Source organism: Centruroides vittatus, unplaced genomic scaffold, assembly GCF_030686945.1.
Source record: "Centruroides vittatus isolate TY-2023 unplaced genomic scaffold, ASM3068694v2 contig_452, whole genome shotgun sequence".
Lineage (NCBI taxonomy): Eukaryota > Metazoa > Arthropoda > Arachnida > Scorpiones > Buthidae > Centruroides > Centruroides vittatus.
Window position 1 is genome coordinate 2,152,893 of NW_027122248.1, and position 23,322 is coordinate 2,176,214.

At 30.5% G+C, this 23,322-nt stretch overlaps 1 protein-coding gene across 1 annotated transcript; it reads left to right on the forward strand.

The window, feature by feature from the left end:
* Positions 1-1,381: 1,381 nt before the first annotated feature.
* On the forward strand, positions 1,382-20,717 carry Mlh1 (DNA mismatch repair ATPase Mlh1). Its single transcript, XM_067272669.1, has 16 exons — positions 1,382-1,831; positions 1,908-1,998; positions 2,969-3,141; positions 3,221-3,293; positions 4,325-4,459; positions 4,534-4,622; positions 7,742-7,854; positions 7,939-8,032; positions 10,519-10,672; positions 13,595-13,812; positions 13,903-13,994; positions 18,264-18,372; positions 18,440-18,503; positions 20,014-20,178; positions 20,245-20,436; positions 20,502-20,717. Exons 1-16 carry the CDS (start codon positions 1,719-1,721, stop codon positions 20,649-20,651), a joined length of 2,025 nt encoding a protein of 674 aa, XP_067128770.1. The 5' UTR covers positions 1,382-1,718; the 3' UTR covers positions 20,652-20,717.
* Positions 20,718-23,322: the final 2,605 nt, after the last annotated feature.

Below are 23,322 nucleotides of genomic sequence, written 5' to 3' on the forward strand. Positions count from 1 at the left end.
AGTTGTAGTCTCCTGTTTATTTAATTTATCTAAAGTATTATCATCACTTTCTTCAATTGTTTCTTCTGTCACAGAAGACTCTATTAGAACTATATTAAAAAAAAAAAAAAAAAAAAAAACATTATAAGTCACATGTCAAAATAATTATTTTTTCGTACTATATAGCATTCCTCGCAAAAACAGACAGCATTGAATACGCAATATTTCCAATAACAGCCAATTTATAAAACACCAAGAAAACATAAAACAATAATCTTTATTTCAGATGAAAAAAGAACTAGTTCAGCAATTAAATAAGCTTACCATTAGTTTTTCTTTCTTCGGGAAGTTTTCTTTCCCTAATAGACTTCCTTTTGCTCGTAATAAATTTAGGAGGATTGGGCACATTGAAAATTGTGGGGATAGCATTCAATTTTAGCAGCTTCCTCCCGTCAGTTCTTCTCAGTTCAAATTGAGATTCTTCGAAATGGAGCTGAACAACATATAATTTAATATGTAACATAGTTATTTTATTACTTTACCGTGTCATTATCATTATTATTACTATTCTTATTTCTCATGTTTAAACTTTACGAAACATTTAGGGAAAACGTAGTTTGTGTAGATTTAACTCTTGTATATCGCTAAATAAAGTTTTGATTTCTAGAGCTTTACTAGCGACGAAATTAACAATAGAGATTCATCGCTTAGCATATGGGATATCGCTTGGTCAGGTATGACGTTTGCCTTGGGCGCTTTTGCTGTTCGGTACGGATCTACCCCTTTGAAGACCTAGCCGAACTCATGCGTGCCCACCAGCGGCCGAGTGGATAAAACCACCGAACATTGGTAGTTGGTCATGGATTCGCACCTGGCCAAGTGGAGTTCTCCTGGTTTGCATCGCGTTATTAAAACCTAAATAGGGGTCGGTATCCCATAAAAGACCTCCTGGGAGACATCTCCCATCGGCAGATCGCCCACGTGTCGCGTTTTCGTAAGCAAATAAATCAAACCGAACCCATGATGGGCATGGAAAAAGGTCTCAGTGCTTACGGGGCGAAAAAAGAAAATAAAAGTTATTTTATAATAAAATTTTATTGTCAAATTTGATATATCTTTTAGAAATATTGTTATTTAAAAACAAATTAAACACGTCATTAAGATAAAATGTAAAATTTAAATTTTTTAACAAATGAAAAAGTTGACTTATAGACGATTTTATATTTCTTATAATTTTTAAAAATAATTTACGGTATATGTATCAGAGATTATATTATAAATATTGTATTTATACTACAAAAATACTTAGAAAATTAGTGTGGCGCCACTGTTGATCGCCTATAACATGTGAATGTAAACTAAATCGTTATTGGCCGGTTCGATTTGTTGATATTGTTATAAAACAATATCAACAGATCGAACCGGCCAATAAGGATTCAGTTTACATTTTTGTCAAGATTTTTGCGGGAATTGTGTAGAGTACACGTGAGAATGTTTTTCCTCAAAGTTTACACTTCCTTACACGTTTATTAAAAGAACTAAACTCGAACTTTGCTATATTTTTATTAAATATATAAAATTATGATATTTTTTAACATTAAACTAAAGATTTAAACTAAGTTTAGTGATTATATACAAATTTTTAATCGGGCTCTCGTAATAAACTAGTACATTATTTTCAAAGTTTGCTGTTATTATGAATAAGTAAGCGTATCACGGTTGGAAACTAATTAATAGAAATGTCTAAGCCGGCTGCAATATGTCGACTGGATGAATGTGTTGTTAATCGGATTGCTGCGGGTGAAGTTATCCAACGTCCTTCAAATGCACTTAAAGAAATGCTAGAAAATAGGTAAGGATATCATTTTTATCAAATTTTTAAAATTTATTAATAAGTTTGATAAATTAAGATGCATATACTTTTACAGTATTGATGCTAAAGCTACTTCAATACAAGTAATAGTGAAATCTGGAGGTATGAAACTATTGCAAATACAGGACAATGGTACTGGAATTAGGGTAAATATAAAAATGTGTCACAATTCTTATTGTTAATAATTATAGTTCGCACAGATTGAGGTACAAATACAGCTCTGAACGAGATGGTTGGGACCTTGTCGGAGTTAGGACCTTGTCTACAGTGTGATTCTTTGCAAGATATAACTCCTGAAATCGGCCTGTCTGGAATTTTGAAGACCCTCAAAAATGGGTTAAAGTTTAAAAGTGAAAAAATCTGAAACTATTTCTCAAAAATATGCTAAAAATTAACTGTTTTTCGCTTTACTAGAGATGGCTAAAAGCTCTAAAACATAAGAGATGCCATTGCATGGACTACAGGGTGTGATTGGAGTCGTGCTGTGCACTCTGTTAAGCCTGTCATACATTTAACAAGCAGCCCTTAGGCTGATTTTGAGGGAGCTACATCTCATGAAGGGTCACATGTTGTTTTGACTTTTTTACTCCTACAGGAATGGTTTTTAGCTCTAGTAAGATCGTAGTTGCTTCATTCAGAACTGCATTGTGCCTGAATGGAGACTAATTTGATAATACTTTTCGTTTAAATTAAAATATAATCAGAATTTAATTCCATTAATTCCTATGAAAAAATAGATTCTTTGCTGAGAGTGTAATGAAATTTCAACTATTTATTAGATTGAACATAAAATTGATATACAGAATATAAAGTAATGGTATTTACGTATTGCTTCTTTAAATGATAAATTAAAAAAATATGTGTGTAATGAAGTTGATTTTTTGAAATAAATAAAAATAATGATTAAGTTAGATTTATATAACAGATATTTAATGTATATACAATAATACAAAGTAAAAAGGAAATATGGAAAAATATTGACATTTCCTTTCTTCGCGCTAACAAAGTAATCATTTAAATTGAAAATATTTTCTATTGTTTATGTATTATTTAATAATCAAATATGTATTGCTATTTTTAAAATTAATTTTAACTATCATATAATAAATATTTTAGAAAGAAGATTTGGATATTGTTTGCCAACGATTTACTACCAGTAAATTACAAAAATTTGAAGATTTGTCTGCTATTGCAACTTACGGTTTTCGAGGAGAAGCGTTAGCCAGTATTAGCCATGTTGCTCATGTTACAATTACCACTAAAACTGCTGATTCAAAGTGTGCATATAAGTATGTTTATTATAGGGAAAATTTAATATTATTTCATAATATCGAATTTTCTTTGATAAAATAATTATAAATTTTCCAGAGTTTCATATTGTGATGGAAAACCGAAATCGATACCAAAAGCTTGTGCAGGAAATCAGGGAACGCAAATTGTTGTAAGTTAAGAATGATATTTGTTTTAAACTTTATAAACAGAATATCAATAATTTTGTTCTAATTTTTATTACAATTGCTATTTTTACTTTCCTGGCTCTGTTATATATAACAAGGGAAAAGTATGGCAATTGGTCAAAAAATGACCCCTTAATATTTTTACAATTTTGGACTCAGGACCTTGAAATGTCAAAAAAAATTCAAGGTTTTTTTTTTCTATATGTATGGATTGTGTCTGTGGGGAGACACAATTTTGTTTACCCACTTTAAGGTTAATAAATCCTGTGCTTTTTATCAAGCATTTCTGAAATTTTGCAGGGAGGGAGGTGTATTAGGGAGATCAATGCTATTAAATTTTGATGGTTAAAGGTTGCCAGGGTGGGGAGATAGAGAAGTCATGTGTCATTGTTGAAACAGAAATTCATACAATGTCAATGCATAATTACAGACAGGACCAAATTGAATGTGACCTTGTGCTCTTTCTGCCAAGAATGGAATTCTGTAGGATCAAAGTTTCTATTATGTAATTTAAATAATGAAATTTATTGGTTTTATCTTTACCTAATTCGTAATAAAGCATATTACGAAAACTAGAAGCCTGAATAATTTAATTAACAGTCATATCTCAAGTGAGGTTAGACTTAATGATGAATTTACTCGTTATTAGCATTTGCAATAGTTATAAAACCCATTCCCACTCATGAAATTAAGCTTTTTGCCATTTTATAATAATTAAAAATATAAAAAGTTTTTTTAATAAAATATCATACATGCATCTGATAATTTTGATATTTTAGTTAATGAATAAATTATTTAATTATCTATAGTTGAATCTGGTAAAATGTATATTATTAAGTGTAAATGAAATTTACAACACATTTAAGTAATAATTCAATTTAATTTATTAGTATGTAAATAAATGTACAATGCATTAAAATATAAAACTTTCTGACGAAAAAGGCATTTAGCAAATAAAATGATTAATTATTTTTTAATTTAATTATTTAAAGCAATACATCAATATTTGTCGCAGGTAGAAGACTTATTTTATAATATGATAACACGTAGAAAAGCTTTAAGAAGTGCTGCAGAAGAACATTCTAAAATAACTGAAGTTGTAAGCAGATATGCAATTCATAATGCCAATATTGGCTTTTCATTAAAAAAGGTAATTATTTAATAATTTCTTTGAATAATAGAATTCAAGAAATATAATGATAATAATAATAGTTGTTATAATAGCATGGGGAATCTGGAACAGATGTTCATACTCCATCAGGTTCAACAGTATTGGATAACATTCGTATTATTTATGGAAATAGTGTTGCGAGGTAAGATATAAATTTGCTTAAGTCTCCATTTTTAACATTTAATATCATTTATACTTTTGTGCAACCATATAAAATTTAAATACGAAATTTCTGGAAATGAATAAAGTTAATGTACATAGCAAATTTTAGAGCTTTAGTGACGAGTTTATAACTTTTTTCCAATTAATTATAAATTTTAGCATATTTTAATAATTATACTAGTTTTAATACTTCAGGTTGCATTTTACATATAAAACCAAGCTTAACATACAATAATAATCAATGCAAATAAAAACATCAAATAACCTGATTCTTGTATGCCAAACTATCAGCCAGATTACATTGGGTTACATTTAATTAGATATTTAGTAATTTTGCGTAGATATGGGTGATTAAGTTGCCATCTCGGAGTGGGACTCGAATCCTCAACATCTGTTTATTGTACGGATGTGTTTCCAGTTACAATACCCAGACCTTCACATCCAGAACTATTAATAGTATTATTAATTTTGATATAATCAGTATGGTTATATCTAAATTATTAAGTTAATTGGCAACATATCTGCATCAACAATGTTTCAAATTGACAGTTTCGTAATCTGAGATATTAAGCTGCTAACTGTAGATTAAAAGTTACTTTACTTTTTGTATTCTTCAACCTAATTAACACTAGATTATGAAATCCTCAAATTGAAGTGAAGAGCTATGTTACAAGTTCTTCATTATGTATAGATGCATCATGATATACCTATGAATTGCCATATGCAAACTAAGTACATGATTTCAAGTTTGGTAGACGATGGATTCTAACAGTAAAAGAAACTATACCAATTTCAGGATAGAAGTATTATTAGAACTAGTTGCAAATATAAAGACAGAATACAAGTTACATAACCTGAGCATTATAACCTTAAAATAGTAAGCAGCTGTTATTTTGTTACAAAAACTTAAAAACTAAAGCAAATAAAGATTGAGCAGATAAAATTCTATAATTTAGGTCTTAAAGTTAAATCAAAATTTGGAAATTTTGATTTAGATGTAAATTTATAATTAATGTGTGATACACAACAATTTTAATTGGACTCATGGACTCAAGATGGTGAATATAACTGTGAAAAATGATACAACTTTAGTATAATATAACTATAGATCAACTCTGTTATAATGTAATGCTCAGGGTTCAAAGTATCACATTACAGTATAATCCAAGTGTTTTAGAAAATTCTATTTATTTTTCTGCACTCAATTATATCTGCTATAAATTGGTACTGCATAATTTCACGTGTTTTTGCACGTGGTAATTGCAGTACTATAGGATTTTATAAATCATGTTTCACTATTTTATTGACATAACATATAATGAAGTATCATAGTTTTTTTATATTTTGAAATATTTCATATAAGTTTAAACATTTTTAAACTGTCTTTAATATATAGGGTTATTATAATTAAAGTTCCACTTTGAAATGGCTGTAAAAGGAAAACTACTGGACAGAATGTTATCAAACTTGGTAATAGTTTACAGGAAATCATGGGATTTTATTTTCTGCAAAAAAAAAAAAAAATAGTTCAAAAACTCGCTACCAGCGGGAAACAGCACTGTATGCAACATTGTTAAACAAAATAAGACATGAAGACATCAGTTGAAAATGTTTTTAATTGTTTCTAAAATGTGTTATAAAGCATGTTCAATGTGGCATCCACCATTTTCTGAAAGCAAGTTAAATTCCTCCTGATATGCTAAGAGCTATTGTTGAGAACACAGTAATGCGATTATATTAATAATTTTGGAACTATGCATGATAGAATTAATTTGTAAAAGCATTTATAAGCCTAATGTGTCTAGTTTTTTCTTCTTTTTTGAAAAATTGATTATTATCCTTTTATCCATCATTATTTATGTATTGAAACTTCAATATGACTGTTTTCTTTTCAGAATTGTTATTGACTCATGGACCCTTCTTTGGACAGAAGCGATGGATCTCAGCTCAGCCAACCAAGGAACGCAGTTTACTTTTTTTTTCTAGAGAAGTCATAGGTCAATAACAATTCTGAAAAGAAAACATTTATTATAAAGTTTCAAAAATAAACAAATAATAATAAATAAAAGAATAATCAATTTTTGAAATAATGAGATAAAACTAGACACGTCAGGTTTATAAAGGTTATTTATAGATTAATTCTACATTGTGTAGTTCCAAAACTATTAATATTTAAAAGTGCATATGGAGTTTATAGACATCTTGTATGAAAAACATAGATACAGTGGAACCTTGCTTAACGAGAACCTCCCATAACGAGCAAAACAAATTGTAACAAAAATGACTCGCTTAATAAGCAATGTTTCGCATAACGAGTGACGAGGAGAGGGAAAGTTTCAATTGTGCGCATGCTCCATCAGTCTGTGTTTAGCACTTGTTTCGCTAGCATATTACTTTCGCTTGTGATCAGATATTTTTCCAAACTTGTGTTCACACATATTACGTATAAACACCAAAAACCATTGCTCATTATATAATAAATATGCCAAACGATATGCCAAATTCTTGGACTATGTAAAGACTATAATTAAATATTAGAAATTAATTAATTAGACTAGAAGTAGGCAGTTATCCTACCATCTCGTATTAAATTTAATGACCAATTCCAAATTAAACTTTAGAAATGTCTAAATAAAAAATTAATTAATTATAATTATTAAATTTAATACGAGATGGAAGCATAACTGCTTACCTCTAGTCAAATTAATTAATTTCTAATATTTAATTATAGTCTTTACATAGCCCAAAAATTTCACATATTGTTTGGTTGTTTGAGACATTTTTTTGGTTTTCTGCAAATCAAATTTGCATTCCAGGTTGGTTCATTCTGCACTAAAAGAAAAGACGAGGATGATTCGTGCTCCTTAACAATGTATATTGCATAATTTTCTTTGAATAAACATTATACATAAAATATTTCAGTACTTTTTCGGCATGGAATGCATTAATTTCAATGGGAAATATTGTTTCTCTCAACGAGTGTTTTGCATTACGAGTACAATTCTGGAACGAATTATGCTCGTTAAGCGAGGTTCCACTATATTTTTCATTAATATTTTTTTTCTATTAATGTAAACAATATTGTTTATTTGATTATAGGGAATTGCTAAGTTTTGAATGTGAAGATACACAGCTGAAATTCAAAGCATCTGGATATATTTCTAATGCTAATTATTCAATTAAGAAGTGCATATTTTTACTTTTTATAAATCGTAAGTTTATAATTTATATCAGAATTTCTAAATCATACATTGCTGTTATAATATTTATTAATAAATTAATTATTTTTATTTTAGACAGACTCGTAGAATGCACTGCATTGAGAAAAGCTATTGAATCCATTTACATTGCTTACTTACCAAAGAATAGTCATCCATTTCTTTACATGGGGTATGAAACTTAACTTAACTTGTATAGGACATAAGAATTAGGTGATACTCACCAAGCTCTGTTTGTATATAAGATTTAGTATCCAGAGGTCATGAAACTACATAGTTGGAAGTGGCTTAATGGCTGGTAATTTAATTTTTTTTTCAATTACATAATTTTTGGACTGCAATTTGAAAAAATTGTAAACCTACAAATCCCTACTGTCTTCCATTCAGCCATCTGTCTTTCCTTAATCTTGAGGATGGAGTTAGATAGATGAAAGAGGGACCAGCTATGGAAACTGCAGGCAGAAGGCCATGATTAACCATATAAGATCTTTTAATGCAAACTGGAAGTCATGTTATTTCAATTCAAAAACTTTTCCCTGAAAGGTGTTAGATAGATGATTGGCATGACGCAATTGTTAAAGGAATAGTATGATATATAGGGGCAACTAATTTGAAGTGGAGAGCATATATTTTAAATGAAATAAATTAAAAATATGATTAAAAATTGCAGCATGGCATAGTGACTATGTCACAATAAATACCGTATTTTACGAACTATAAGACGCACCTGAATTTTGGAGGCAATTTTTCGAAGAAAAAAGTGCGTCTTATAGTCCGTAAAATACGGTAATTGCTTGTTTCATCTTAGGTTACTAAATCCCGTATACAGAGGGTACTTGGGAATTTTTAATTTCCCTGCTATTATATATAACAGAGGGAAAGTATGGGAATCTGGCAAAAAATGATCCCAGATTTTTACATTTTTGGACTCAGGACCTCAAAATGTCAAGAAATGGAAAAAAAAAATTGGGGTTATTTCTGTATGTATGGATGTTTTGTGTGTGTGTGTGTGATCCATTAACATTAACATCTAACATACAGAAATAACAATTTTGTTCACACTCTCTGAAGCTTAATAACTGCTGTGCTTTTTGTTGAAAATTTGGCTGAGAGGTCTGTTTATTAGGGGGATTGATGCTATTAAATTTTGGTGATTAAAGGTTGAGGGGTGGGGAGGTAAAGAGAGTTGTGTGTACCTCCAATAGGATTGGACTTAATGACGAGTTTACTCAATATTAGCATTTACGATTTTTTATAAACCCATTCTTACTCTCAAAATTAAGCTTTTTGCCATCTTTTAATAATTAAAAATATAAAAAATTTTTAATAATAAAATACATAACAGATGGCACCACACTCAGTTTTAAATGTTGCTGGGAAAGTTAAGCAACTCATTGCTGAGTTTTTTTCAATGGTTATTATAAAATTGATATAATCAGCGTACGAATTTTGATAAAATTATTGAAGTAAAGTGTTTTCCTTAGTTTTTTGTTATTATAATTTTTTGAAGAACATTAAATTCTAAGAACTGAATAAAATTCCATATTTTTTATTTATTTTTTTTATTTTTTGAGAAATAACAATTGTAAGAAATAATCTATTCTTACTTCATTAGTTAACGACACAAAATTACATATTCATTAATTATAATTTTGATTTGAATTTGTGTTAAAATGATTTTGAAGTTAAAAATTAAATTTTTTTATATTTTTAAATTCAGTTAATTACTTAAGTTTAATAATTCAGCACAATAATTCATATTGTTAAATAGTTTATATTCATGCATACACCTCTACAATATGAAAATCATAAAAGGCACGAAGTACAATAATAATTTGTTAAAATATTCTATACATAATTATTATAGACATAATAGCCAAGTGATTAGATATGCTTCCAAAGGTAAAATGTAAAATTAAATTATTTCTTTATTGCTATCTATATTGATTTTTATTTACCCTATTTACTCGCATATAAGACGAGGTTTTTATTCATTTTTCATCGATTCGATAAACCTAGGTCGTCCTATACGTGCGAGCAAAGGACTTTTTGTGTTTTTGCAATGATTTTTGAGAACCGTGTATTTGCATTTTTTACCGGATGCTCACCTTATGGTGTTTAAAAACAAAAGTATTTTATCTGGGTCATTTGAATCGTTCGTGCATATTGTCAGGAGTAAAGATGAATAGCAATAGGAAAAGCAAAGCTTTTGAATTGAATTCCAAATTGAAATTCCAAAATCACACGGGAGCCCGATATAATCAATTTCCACATGAAAACAGATGATCATTCGGAAATGAGAATTCGGAGAAACTCATAAGTGTAATCGACGGAGAGTGTATTCGACTGTTAAGAATTGGCAAAAAAGGTTCCCAATTGTCTAGCTTTACGTGAACAAATTATGCTGTGAATTTTACAAGATTTTTTCTTAAAGTTTAAAATGCCGGTAATTTTTGCGGGACAATGTGTGAATTTACCTGCATTTGATATTTTATTTGTGATTAAACGAAATAAAATTAGAATTGTAGTAATAAATCTAATTTTTTTATTTTGATCTTTAAAGTCACGCCTCGTCCTATATGCGAGATCGTCTTATAAGCGAGTAAATACGGTATATTTGATAATTATAACTTATAGCAAAGTTTACATTTTATTTAGAATAGAAATTTTGCCACAAAACGTCGACGTCAATGTTCATCCTACGAAACATGAAGTTCATTTTCTTCACGAAGAAGCAATAATAGAGAAAATACAGCAATCCGTCGATGCAAAGCTATTAGGGTCGAATAAATCCAGAACATTTTTAACTCAAGTAAGAAATTGTCGTCATAACGGTAATATGTAATTTTATCATTATATGCTAATTATGTTTGCTTTAGGTAATTCAGTTGATTTCTGCAAACAAGTTTTTTCAAGAAATCTGGAAGGCATTAATGAAACAGTCTAGATCTCTTTTCATTAATTTCTTATTTGTACAGATTATAAATTAATATAATTTATATTTTATATGAAAAATAGCTAATATTTCAATAGATGACTAACTTGTTTATAGTCGGATTCAAGATTAAATTTTCATTAATAAATATATGGGTTGTCTGCTTAAACATATGCCAAAGAGTAAAAGAAATCTTACCAGCATTGCGCCAATGTATGCATGTGATACACGCATGTTCCAATGCTAAAATAACCAATACTTAAATATCTATTCGGGGACAAAAGATTAATTCATTTAAAAAATGCCACAATAATAAATTAATGAATTCAGTAAAATAAAATAAATTAATCAACAAGAGAGACATGTAACAATTTCAGGTAATTTCATGGTAATGTGTAAAATTTTCAAACATCAAACAATGATAAAAATGTTTCTTTGTCCTTTGTTCATTGATAGCACCTGGAATAGTGTTTAATATCTGAACACTCTAAACAGAACAGTAGATAAATGGTTTGATGACAAAGCTGGTGCAACTACAACAGCTTTAATATTGACACAGTGATGTATCAGCTCATTTCCAGACAGATCGGTGATATGAAAAAACATTTGACAATTACAGTGGAACCTTGCTTAACGAGCACCTCACATAATGAGCAAAACAAATTGTAACAAAAATGACTCGCTTAATGAGCAATGTTTTGCATAACGAGTGACGAGGAGAGGGAAAGTTTCAATTGTGCGCATGCTCCATCAGTCTGTGTTTAGCACTGGTTCCGCTAGCATCTTATTGTTGTTTGTGATCAGATATTTTTCCAAACTTGTGTTCACGCATATTACATATAAACATCAACAACCATAGCCCATTATATAATAAACACTGCAAACGATATGCCATATTCTTGGGCTATGTAAAGGTTATAATTAAATATTAGAAATTAATTAATTTTACTAGAGGTAGGCAGTTATCCTGCCAGCTCGTATTAAATTTTATGACTAATTCCAAATTAAATTTTAGAAATGTCTAAATAAAAAATTAATTAATTATAATTATTAAATTTAATACAAGATGGAAACATAACTGCCTACCTCTAGTCAAATTAATTAATTTTTAACATTTAATTATAACCTTTACATAGCCCAAAAATTTGGCATATCATTTGGTATCTTTGTCGGACATATTATCTGATGTTTTTTGGTTTTCTGCAAATCGAATTTACATTCCAGGTTGTTCATTCCGCACTAAAAGAAAAGACGAAGATGATTCACTCTCCTTAACAATGTATATTGCATAATTTTCTTTGAATAAACGTTATACATAAAATATTTGAGTATCATTTCGGCGTGGAATGCATTATTGTATTTTACATTAATTTCTATGGGAAAAATTGTTTCGCTTAACGTGTGTTTTGCATTACGAGTAAGATTCTGGAACAAATTATGCTTGTTAAGTGAGGTTCCACTGTACTAGATAGAACAACATGTTACGTGGCTACCCCATTCTCCGAGCTTGACCCGTCTGGATTTTTTCGTATGAAGTCACTTAAGCATCTTATGATATGGAGAGAGATATATGAGAGGTTGTGAAATGGTGACACCAGGAATCCTAGTGCCAACTGTAATGCCACATTCAACTGTCTACGTCTTTGTATTGCTGAAAGCAATGATTTTGAACATGTTCTCACAAAATTAAGCTCATTTCTTTGTATCAATTTCTGAAATGTTTTTATCCTTTACAGTCAGTTATTATTTGTGTATTAATCTATATTTGGTGATATTTGAGATGCTGAATAATCTTAAATTGATTTCCTTTGATTATTTTTAGTTCCAGAACAAGCATGCACAACATGCATAGACTTGCAATGCTGGAAAGATCTCCTTTGCCCCTGGACAGATGTTTCAGTGGAGAACCTGTAAATACACAAGTGTGCCAATTATGTAATGATACTGTTGTTATAACATAAACACAAACCTTTATTTTTCAAAAAATTTAGGCATTTTTGAAATAATTCGTTGCCACTGCTATACAATATTGACATCAATTGTAGAAATTACTGAACATGCACTGGAAGTCTTCAATTGAAATATTGTTCTGTTGTTTGGTCATTGCCTTCTAGATGTTTGGCATCTCATCAAAATGTTTGCCTTTCAAGGCCAATTCAATTTGCAGAAATAAAAAAAGTCAGCAGGAACCAAATCAGATGAATAGAGTTGATGTTGAATGGCTGACTGTTGTTTATGTAGAGGCCAAAAACTGTAATAAGTAGCATGTTAATAGCAAGTGTATTATCATGCAAGAGAAAACAATCACTGATAAGCTATTCATTTCTCATTTGGCACCATTTCATGACATTTAAATAATACAGCATTAATCGTTGGTTGTCTCTTTGGAAACAAATTTTTCCAGTAAATAATACAAGCAAAGTAATCAACATCGTCGTCACTCACAATTTTTCGAGTTTAATTGCTGCCACACTGAGGAAGCGTCCCTCCATTCTGTAGATTATCTTTTCAGCACCAAGCACAACTTCTAAATCTCATAAAATTTCCTCGGGACTTTTCTATAATCTGAGTAAAATTTAATGACTATCCATTGCTCCATATTACACTCGTCTATCTGATGCATAGAGTAATTAATGAGTTCTAACATATTCATTGCAATAAACTGAACAATTTGAGAGTATCAAATAACTTTCAAATTTAAAATAAGAAAAAAGTTATTAAGATTAATTTCAAATCTAAATATTGTAAATTGATCTGAATTCGATATTGTAATTAGTTTCATGTTTCTATATCTTTCAGGCACTGTTACCCGAAATTTCTGTAACAGCTTCGACTGTAGTCAAGTCTAGTCAAGAAACTCAAAAAGTATATGATCATCATTTAGTTAGAACTGACAGTAAAGAGCAAAAATTGGATGCTTTTCTTCAACCGAAACCGAAAGCAGCAACGTCGGAACAAACTATGGAAGCTCCCGCTCCAATGGAGGTTGAAGAACCCGAAATAGAACTAGAAAAAGAGTGATTATCGTCAACACTGATTTTGTTTATATATATATATATATATATTTATTTATTTATTTATTATTTAATTTGGATCGTATTTTCTAGAGAAAATAGTAAAGATAAATCCGAACGTAGAGAAATTCAATTAACCAGTGTTCGTAATTTAGTTAAAGAGGTAGAAGAAAGTTGTCATAAAGGTAAACGTTTATTTATAAATTTACATTTTCATTTAAACAGCATTAGTTTTTTTTATTTTAGGCTACTTGGCCACTCTAAAATATTTTGGACCTATTGTTAGACAGATGAAAATCCCAGAAAACTCCACATGGCCAGCCTATTGGTCAGGTGGAATCCATGATTAAGTGTACAGTGGTTACATTAGTATAGAAATGTGTTATAATTCTCGTAATTATTAATTAATCAAAAATTAATTTTAATTATTAAGATGTACACAAGATGGCAATGTTATCCATGTGTAAGCCAAATACGGTGGGAAATCGGTAAACAAACAGTTCAGACTGCGAACAAATTGGACAATGAACACTTGCAAAAGATTTTTATGTTTAGACAACAAACTCAAGTTCAGATAATGAACACCTCACAGAACAAATATAAGAAGAGGTTATGTAAAATAACGAATACTGATTGGTATTCCCTTGTCTCCAGGTGACAATTTGAAACCTTTCGGAGTGCGAGAAACATTGACATTGACACTCAACTTGATACCGATCGAATATTATTCCTCCAAACTTTGAAATTCTCCCTTGTAATTCCAGCCTTTTGTTTATCTTTGTGACAGAAATAATTTTTAATCTTTGCGAGACTGTCGAGCACTCGTTAAGTTTTGCGTCGGTTTTTATTTTCGAAAGGTGAGAGTTTAACTGTCCCATAAGATATTTGTTGACGATTTTAACACCAAATTTCGAATTTCATCCAAACCTCACATTCACATAATTTTTTTGTGCGCTAGAGATTTCTGTTCTCTGAATTTTTAAGTGCTTTTCTGAACTTTTTATTTAAAAAAGAAACTGATAATATTATGGAGCCTAAAAAAAATAGTGTGTCAAGAACCGTGCTCACCATATAAACCAAGCAAGAGATAATAGTCAAGGTAGCGAGTGGGCAGAAGATGTCTGATGTTGCTCAGAAGTATGGCTTGAACAGGTGTACAGCAGGCACAATCTTAGCTAAGAAAGATAAAATCAAGAAGACTCAAGCAGCTAAAGGAGTAACAAAAATCACATCTGCAGAAACATCCATGAAAAAATGGAGAGATTGCTTTTAATTTGGATAAAAGAATGGGAAATGAAAATAGATGTAACTAGTATGACTATCATTCAAGAGAAAGCTAGAGAAATTTTCGAAGAACCGAAGAAACAAATTACACATTCATCACATGACGAGATAGAATTCAAGGCTACCACTGGATGGTTTGCAAAGTTTAGAACAGGGATGGGCAACCCGCGGCCCGCATGGCATAAAATATGAATAAATATATCAATTTCCCAGCTTAATGAGATATTCAACAAAAATTCAAATGTTATTTTCTACAACTTATATTTGTGAATAGTTTTTTCGCAATGAATTTAGTGAAAATTAAAACAAGAAACCAACTAACAGACACATGGAAACTAATTTAAAACTAGCGGTGACTAATATTTGGCTAAATATTTCCGATATATTACGTTTAGATCAGTGCCAGAAGCTATATTAAGTATACCTATGCTAATTTATAATTATATATGAATAAAGAATTGTGATTTACCGACAGTTCCCCCTCTTTTCTCTTGTGTGCGGCCAGCGTCAGTTCAAAGGTTTTGAAATGCGGCCCTTACGTAGAAAAAGGTTGCCCATCCCCGGTTTAGAAGATCTGGCATTAAACATATGGTAATTCATGGTGAGTCTGCTAGTGTAGATAAAAAAGAAGCTGAGAAGATCTCTCTCAAATTTGAAGAATTCATTAAAAACGAAGAATATTGTCCACAACAAATTTTCAATTGTAATGAAACTGGTTTATTTTGGAAGTGCATACCGAACCATACCTACATCATGAAAGACAAAAAAAATATTCCTGGGTATGAACCCATGAAAGACCGATTGACATTACTTTTGGGAGCTAATGCTTGTGGTGATATGAAGCTTATCCTGCTTCTTGTCTATCACTCTGAGAACCCTAGAGCATTCAAAATAAATTCCATAATTAAAGAAAGACTGCCAGTGATGTGGAGATTGAACAAAAGGGCATGGGTCAGGCAGGCTCTTTTCAAAGAATGGCTGTTTGAAATTTGTGTTCCACGCATCAAGGATTACCTTCAGACCAATGAATTGCCATTGAAAGCACTGTTGCTATTGGGCAATGCACCAGGACACCCAAAAGACGTTGAAGATAATTTTCTAGAAGACTCCCTGACTGACAGTTTAGTTTCTGCCTCTGAATACCACTTCATTGATTCAATTAATGGATCAAGAGGTTTCAAGAAATTGTACATTTGAGCACTGTTTCATCAGTGTTTTGAAGCATGCCAGTTCTCCTCAACAATGACATTAAAAACGTTTTGGAAAGAAAAATTTGATATTCTTGAAGCTATACGCTCATTCAAAAGGCTCATTCAAAAGGCATGGTCAATGACAGTTGAATTCTGCTTGGCGAAAGCTCGGTCTCCTGCATTCAGGGAGAGAGAGATGATGCCCCTGAAATTATGGATTGCAACAACTGCTAGAGATCGGGAATCGGAAGTGAATGAAGATGATATTGAAGAGCTCGTAATGGAACCTGAAACTGATCTGACGACAGAAGAACTCCAAGAAACTCGGCAAGATGTGTTTTCTTCTGAAAAAAAGGAAGACAAAAGAGGACCAATGCCGACATCTGCTATTAAAGATCTTTTGAAGAAGTGGGGAATGCAAAAACAACAGTCAGAATGGCATCTAAACCGTTGAGGATAATAGGCTTGGCAATCTCTACGATGGCAATGCTATTATTAATTACTTCCAAAACTTAGAGAGAAAAGCAATCGACATTGGACAGATTCTTTAACGCCCCACAAACAGAAAAAAACATGACTGATAAAAATGCAAGACTGTGTATATATGTATTTTTATTATTACATATAAATGAACTTAGTAAGAAAGTATATATTTTTTATTGTTTTTGGTCTCCAGAACGAATTAATCAATAAAAATCTATGGTAAATCGATAATCGGTTAATGAACAATTCGGATAGCAAACATGGTCTTGGATTATGTTCATTAATCAATCATCCACTGTACATTGTTTATTAATAAATATGTTTGGCATAAAATCATTTAGTAAATTTCTAAGAGTGCTGTAAGTTTTAATTTTAATGATTTCTGGATTTCTGGATATCCTGAATATGCCAAACAAACTGCCGGATTATTTAATGAACCACAACAAGACTTTATTTTCAATCATTTAGTCAATCTTGTTACAGCCATTAAATAATCCGGCAGTTCATTTGTCATATCTAATAGAATCAGGTTGATGTTAACATTGTTATTCTGAATATTCTAACTTTATATGTAAAACATCTTAGTCTCTTTTAATTTAGATTTAGAATTTAAAATATTTTTTCTATTATTTTTTTTATTGATTTGTCAACTTTTTTTATATTACAGTAGACCCCCCCTATAACACGGTAGATACATTACGTGTTATATGAATTCCGTGTTGTACGAGTCACTTAGGTTTTACAAATACACGAGCCGTTCACAGCCCGGCACTTGTGCAGTTTAAGGGTTCGGCTATTTGAAAGGTTTTCTTCCATAAAATTAATCGATTCTAGACTAATTTGACTCAACATTTTCAAATCACGTATAATTTTTTGGGAATAATCCATATAAACTATGCTATAAACAAAAAATTGTAGGAATACTTACCAAGTACGCACCGTTTGAAGACGCCATTGCTTAAGCTTCTTTTCGTCGTGGAGCGGCTTGTCGAACAGCGGATGCATTTCCCGATAAGTTATTCTTTCTGTGAAAAATTTGCCGAACTTTGGAGACGTCATTAATAGAAATATAATTTTTATGCCCGTTGAATAATAAATGTTTTTTAGTAGGTCCGCTGCTCGTTTAAACTCAATGGTTTGTGCAATGTCCACTATCAGTCCACATTCGACTAATCCTGTCGAGACACAAGTCGGCCATGGCAATCTGTCTCATTCTTTTACTGTGTTATAGGACCTCTTTTAGCGTGTTATACAAACACGATCGCAATTTTTCTGCCATGTTATACAAATCCGTCTTATATGAACCCGTGTTATAGGGGGGGTCTACTGTATATGTATTATTTATTGATTTCAGCAGTAAATTCTATAATAATCTTTCAAATATAAGTTTTTAGTACATATAATACTTACATTGCTAGTTTTATCATTTAAGTAAGATTATAATGTTTATTTGTTCCACATAAAACTAAACTTTTAGTTTTTAATCATTCCTTTCAGGTTTGCAAGAATTATTTCGAGAACATACTTTCGTGGGATGCATTAATCAAAAATTTGCTCTAATTCAGCATCAAACGAAGCTATATTTAACAAATATCCGACGACTGAGGTTAGAAAATTCAATAATTAAATTATTATTTTTATAATATTTATTCTACATTTATATTTTTCTCTAGTGAAGAATATTTCTACCAACTGATGATTCGTGATTTCGGAAATTTTGGAGTATTACGTTTTTCGGTAAGAATTATTATTTGTTTAAATATATTATGCAGGGTAAGTTACAGCTTGTGTATAAGAAATATAATGTATAATTATATAAAAATAACAAGCAAATTACTTATTGTGACTTTGTCACAATGCTGGACTGCAATTTTTTTAGATCTCAATATAGTGCTTTTGATTTTAGTGGTGCCCGTGTACATCATACTTTCTTGTTAACAAGAGAGTTGTGAGAATTATCTAACTCCGTTCTGTGGAAAATTTTTTAATTGAAATAGCTTGACTTCTGAACCAAACCAGAAGTTCATATATAGTTAATCGGGGCCTCCTGCCCTTAAGCTTTCCAATCTGGTCTCGACTTTCATCTATCTAACTCTGTTCTAAAGGCTAAGGAAGGACAGATGGACGGACAGAGGTCTGCAATTTTAAAATTGCAACCCAATAATTATTTGATGTCTGAATGTCTATCACAAGAATGAAGAACCAATCCAAAAATATGCAATAGAATATATAAATACTATCATAATGTTGTGCTAGTCAGTATACAAATATATATAACTGTTATTTGATATAGATCTTGATAGTTCTAGTATGAAATTACTTCTGTCAAAAGCAATGTTAAAACAATGAATTGTAGAATGACAAAGGCCAATATTATCCAAATAATGCGGATTTTGCTTTTTATTATACGTGTACTTACGACCAAAAGAGATATCTGTTTATTTTAACTGTATAGTTCTTGTGGTACTTTGCAAATGACACATTTTACGTCCAGATGTACGAGTCCTCCGTCATAAATGTCCAGAGATCATTTTTCCATCGGTTTGAGTCATCAAAAGGGGTGTTATGGTGGGTGTAAAGCTATCTTTTACATCCATACAAGCTTTGGAAAAAGTGTTTTGTCACCCAAGAGGCTTCTTTTGGAAGTGGCGGTGCATTGATGTTCTAAACTATTCAAGGAAAGGAATTATGTATATATGCCAAATCCCCAGACTTTTGGAGCCACTACATATATTAACAAATAAGCAAATTTTGTGATGAAAGAAAAGTTGAAAATGCTAGGATACAGCAGTAAGCAGTACAGAAACATTTTCAAAGATTAAATGCACTGAAGGTACAAGCATACATAAATCAACATAGATATAAAATGAGCGACTGTACTTTTTTGCAATGTTGTAAAATATTTTTATGATTTAGTTATTTCATGCATTCCATCTCATTCTGAAGAAAATTTACAAAGTAGTTTTCATAAATATTGCCAGAATACGAGCGTCCTAGATTCTATAATCTAGGAATGCTCATTCTATATCTTTCAAATGATATTCGACTAAATTTTTGGCGTTAAAACAATGAAGATTCATTTTTAATTGTTTCTTCTGACTTGAATGATGATTCAAATTAATAATAAATGTTAATTTGAAGTTATAATTGTTCTTTATGTAGAGTTAAAATGTTAAAAATACAGAATATTTATAGTGTGTGTAAAATTTTATTCAAAATATTAATCTTGTGCTTGTTATTATTCAAGGAACCAGCATCTATAAAGGAATTAGCTTTAATAGCATTAGATAGCGAGGAAAGTGGATGGACCGAAACAGATGGCGACAAATCGGATTTAGCACAATACATAGTCGATTTCCTACAGACGAAGACGGAAATGCTGGATGATTATTTTTCTTTTGAAATCGATAAGGTAAAAAATTTTCCGTTTGAAATTTCCATGGTCGATACATTTAAAGAAATTAGAAATTTCAAACAGGACGGAAATTTGTGCGGATTACCTTTGTTATTGGAAAAATATGTTCCAAATTTAGAAGGACTTCCTATATACATGCTGAGGTTAGCAACCGAGGTAGAATGGAACAAAGAGCAAGAATGTTTCCAGACATTTTGTCGGGAAACTGCTCGTTTCTTTTCTCTTCCGCAAAATTCGAATAAATCCAAAAATGAGGTAATTATAATTATGACTCGCTTTAATTTTTATTCTTTGAATTTAAATTGATTTCACACGTTTAGGAAAGAACGGAATGGGAGTGGATGATGGAACACGTCCTTTTTTCTTCTTTCCGATCTTCCTTTCTTCCGCCTTCCCACTTTGCCGAAGACAGTACGGTACTACAATTGGCAAATTTACCAGATCTCTATAAAGTGTTCGAGCGTTGCTAAACTCGGAGGTATTTTTATGTATAAAACATTGTATAAACATAGTTGAAACATTGTTTTAATGACATTTGTGTGCGTTTGTATAATATTTGAAGTTAAATAATTATAAAATAATTAGTATAATAGAAACATGAAGAAAAAATTAATTTTTAACTTACATATGGGCATTAGCAGTGCATGTCTGCGGCAGGGAGACGCATTCCCGCCACGAGTGGTCGCCACCGAGCTTTTCTAGCAGCACATCCAAGTCACCAGTTCAAAAGTGGCCTTAATAGCTAATGGCATTGCTTTGTTTCGATTTAATACAATTTTAAAATCTTTATAAAAATAATGAAAATTTGTCTTTCAACTCAAAGATCGTTTTGTTATCTCGGGATCTTGCTCGACGGTTTGTTTAATCACAGAAGCCGAATTAGAAAGTAATATTAAAAAACTAAAGAAAGCTTCTGCTAGGGATAAAGATATAAAATTCTGGTGGAATACAAATAAAATGCCACAAAGTGACATGCTAATAGCCTTGAAAAATTAATTTTTAAAAATGATTAGATTACCGTGCCAGAATATTATCGACATTAAACAGTTTCTAATATCCCGCAAGCACTTTCGACATTTTATCGACGTCATCTTCGCCCGGAAAACTGTTTAATGTCGATAGACAGTAGTTATTTCTTGTTTTAAGAGAAATTATTTTTGATATTTTCCATTAAGAATTTCGGAAAAGAATATAATTAATCTCATTTTTGTATCGACAAATGTCAGTTAATACGTCGACTCATTTATGCAACCGTTGCCACAAGACAACCATTAAGAGTATGGTACATTACAATATCTGCACAGTACTATTCTCCTAAGGACATTAGAAACATTTGTATCCAAAGATAACTTCAAATGGCAACCTTTTTGATACATTCAAAACAGTAATAAATGGTTTCCATTATAACACAAAAACATTCCAGATGACACTTTTGGTTTAAAGTTAGAATTGTTTGTTTAATCAAGTTTTTTTACATTTATTTAAATAAAAAAAGGTGGAAATTATTCTTAATTACTATTTTTAATCATAAATATACAGTAAGACCCCACTTAACCAGAATACATAGGAAAAAAAAAAAAAAAATTTGGGACGGAGCACAAATGGCTTAAATACACTAAATACTTTCTCCTAAATATTCTGTGCCTTAAAATACTTTAGTGTGTTAAGACTTGGATTTTTTGGCTCCGGTTACATTTTAAGATCGAAAACTTAATCATTTGTGTACATTATCCTAAAGCAGTTCTGAAATTTGTCTTCAACTGACAGTATAAATCAAGTGTTACTCCATGAAACTTTGTACTAAATTACTTTCTTAAACATACAAAGATGCCGCTAGATTAAGGCGACCAAAAAAATTTTTTTTTACAGAAAGTTTTTCGGCTTTCTTGAAGCCTCCGACGTAGTCTTCAAAAAAACCTAAAAATATATTTTTCTATAAAAATAAAAAATTTTTGGTTGCCATTGGCAGTGATTTTTAATGCTTAGACATGTATATTTTTAAGAAAAATTCTCTTATCATCTGTACATTTGTCAAATGTTATAGAAATTAATTGTTGGAAAAAACACTCCATAAGCGAAAGTTTTACTTTTTATTCTATCATCAAAACATGCTTCTTTTTCTTACAAACTTCACAATTCATCTGCTACACATTTTCAGTAAGGCACATAATTCCTTACCATTATCTTACACATCATTCGTCTTTTTGAAGTTGTTGAGCAGCAAACAACAAATTTATCAACAATAAACTTACAATCCTCAGTTGCCAAAATTTGATTTAAACATTATTTAGCATTGCCAATTTTAGCTTGGAGTAAAGTGGAATATTTTTTGTCAACACATTCGGTGCATAGCTCACTAAATAATCGTGAATTACATCATTTTTTTTCTCAAAGCCGGGCAAGTATCGCACTTAAAAACGAACGAACGGAAGAGTATTTTTTAAAATAATTTTCTTAGTGTTTGTAACAAAAACACGATACAAATTATAACCTTTGAGTAACAGGCTGTTAAAAAATGAGTTGAATGTAAAAAAGTCTGTAAATAAAACAATCAAACGATTTATAAAATTCGTTGAAATAATAAATTCGAGGAAAATCTCTTATGAAAAATTATACATCGAGAAAATTCAAATAAATTAGCGCATATAAAAAAAATTTTAATTCTTGCAAGGAATGTTAGTAGTATTTTTTTTTAAATATATAAAATACATAAATTAATCTTCTTGATCATTGTTTGAAACAGTAAAGATATCCTTACAAGAAAACAGTTTTAGTAAGCACTCGAGATTCAAAAATACACAAAAATTTTAGAATAGTTTCAATTCTCCTCACGCATTTAACATAGACAAAAGTATAGAGAATGGATAGAAGTGTCCAACAACGGACGCCGCGTTACTTAAATGCCATTTCCAAATAAGCATTAGTTAAGTATTTCCGACTTATGGCATTTTGAATTTTTATAGATAAAAAAGATTCATAAGTGTACATTTATTAAATAAGACAAGATCACAGAAGAAAAAAACACCATAAAAATTCCATTAAACTTATTAATATCGGAGTTATATTTAAATATTAATTTGACATAATATAAGGTAAGAAAAACTGATATTTAAAACAGTTTAACAATAAATTTGTCTTTGA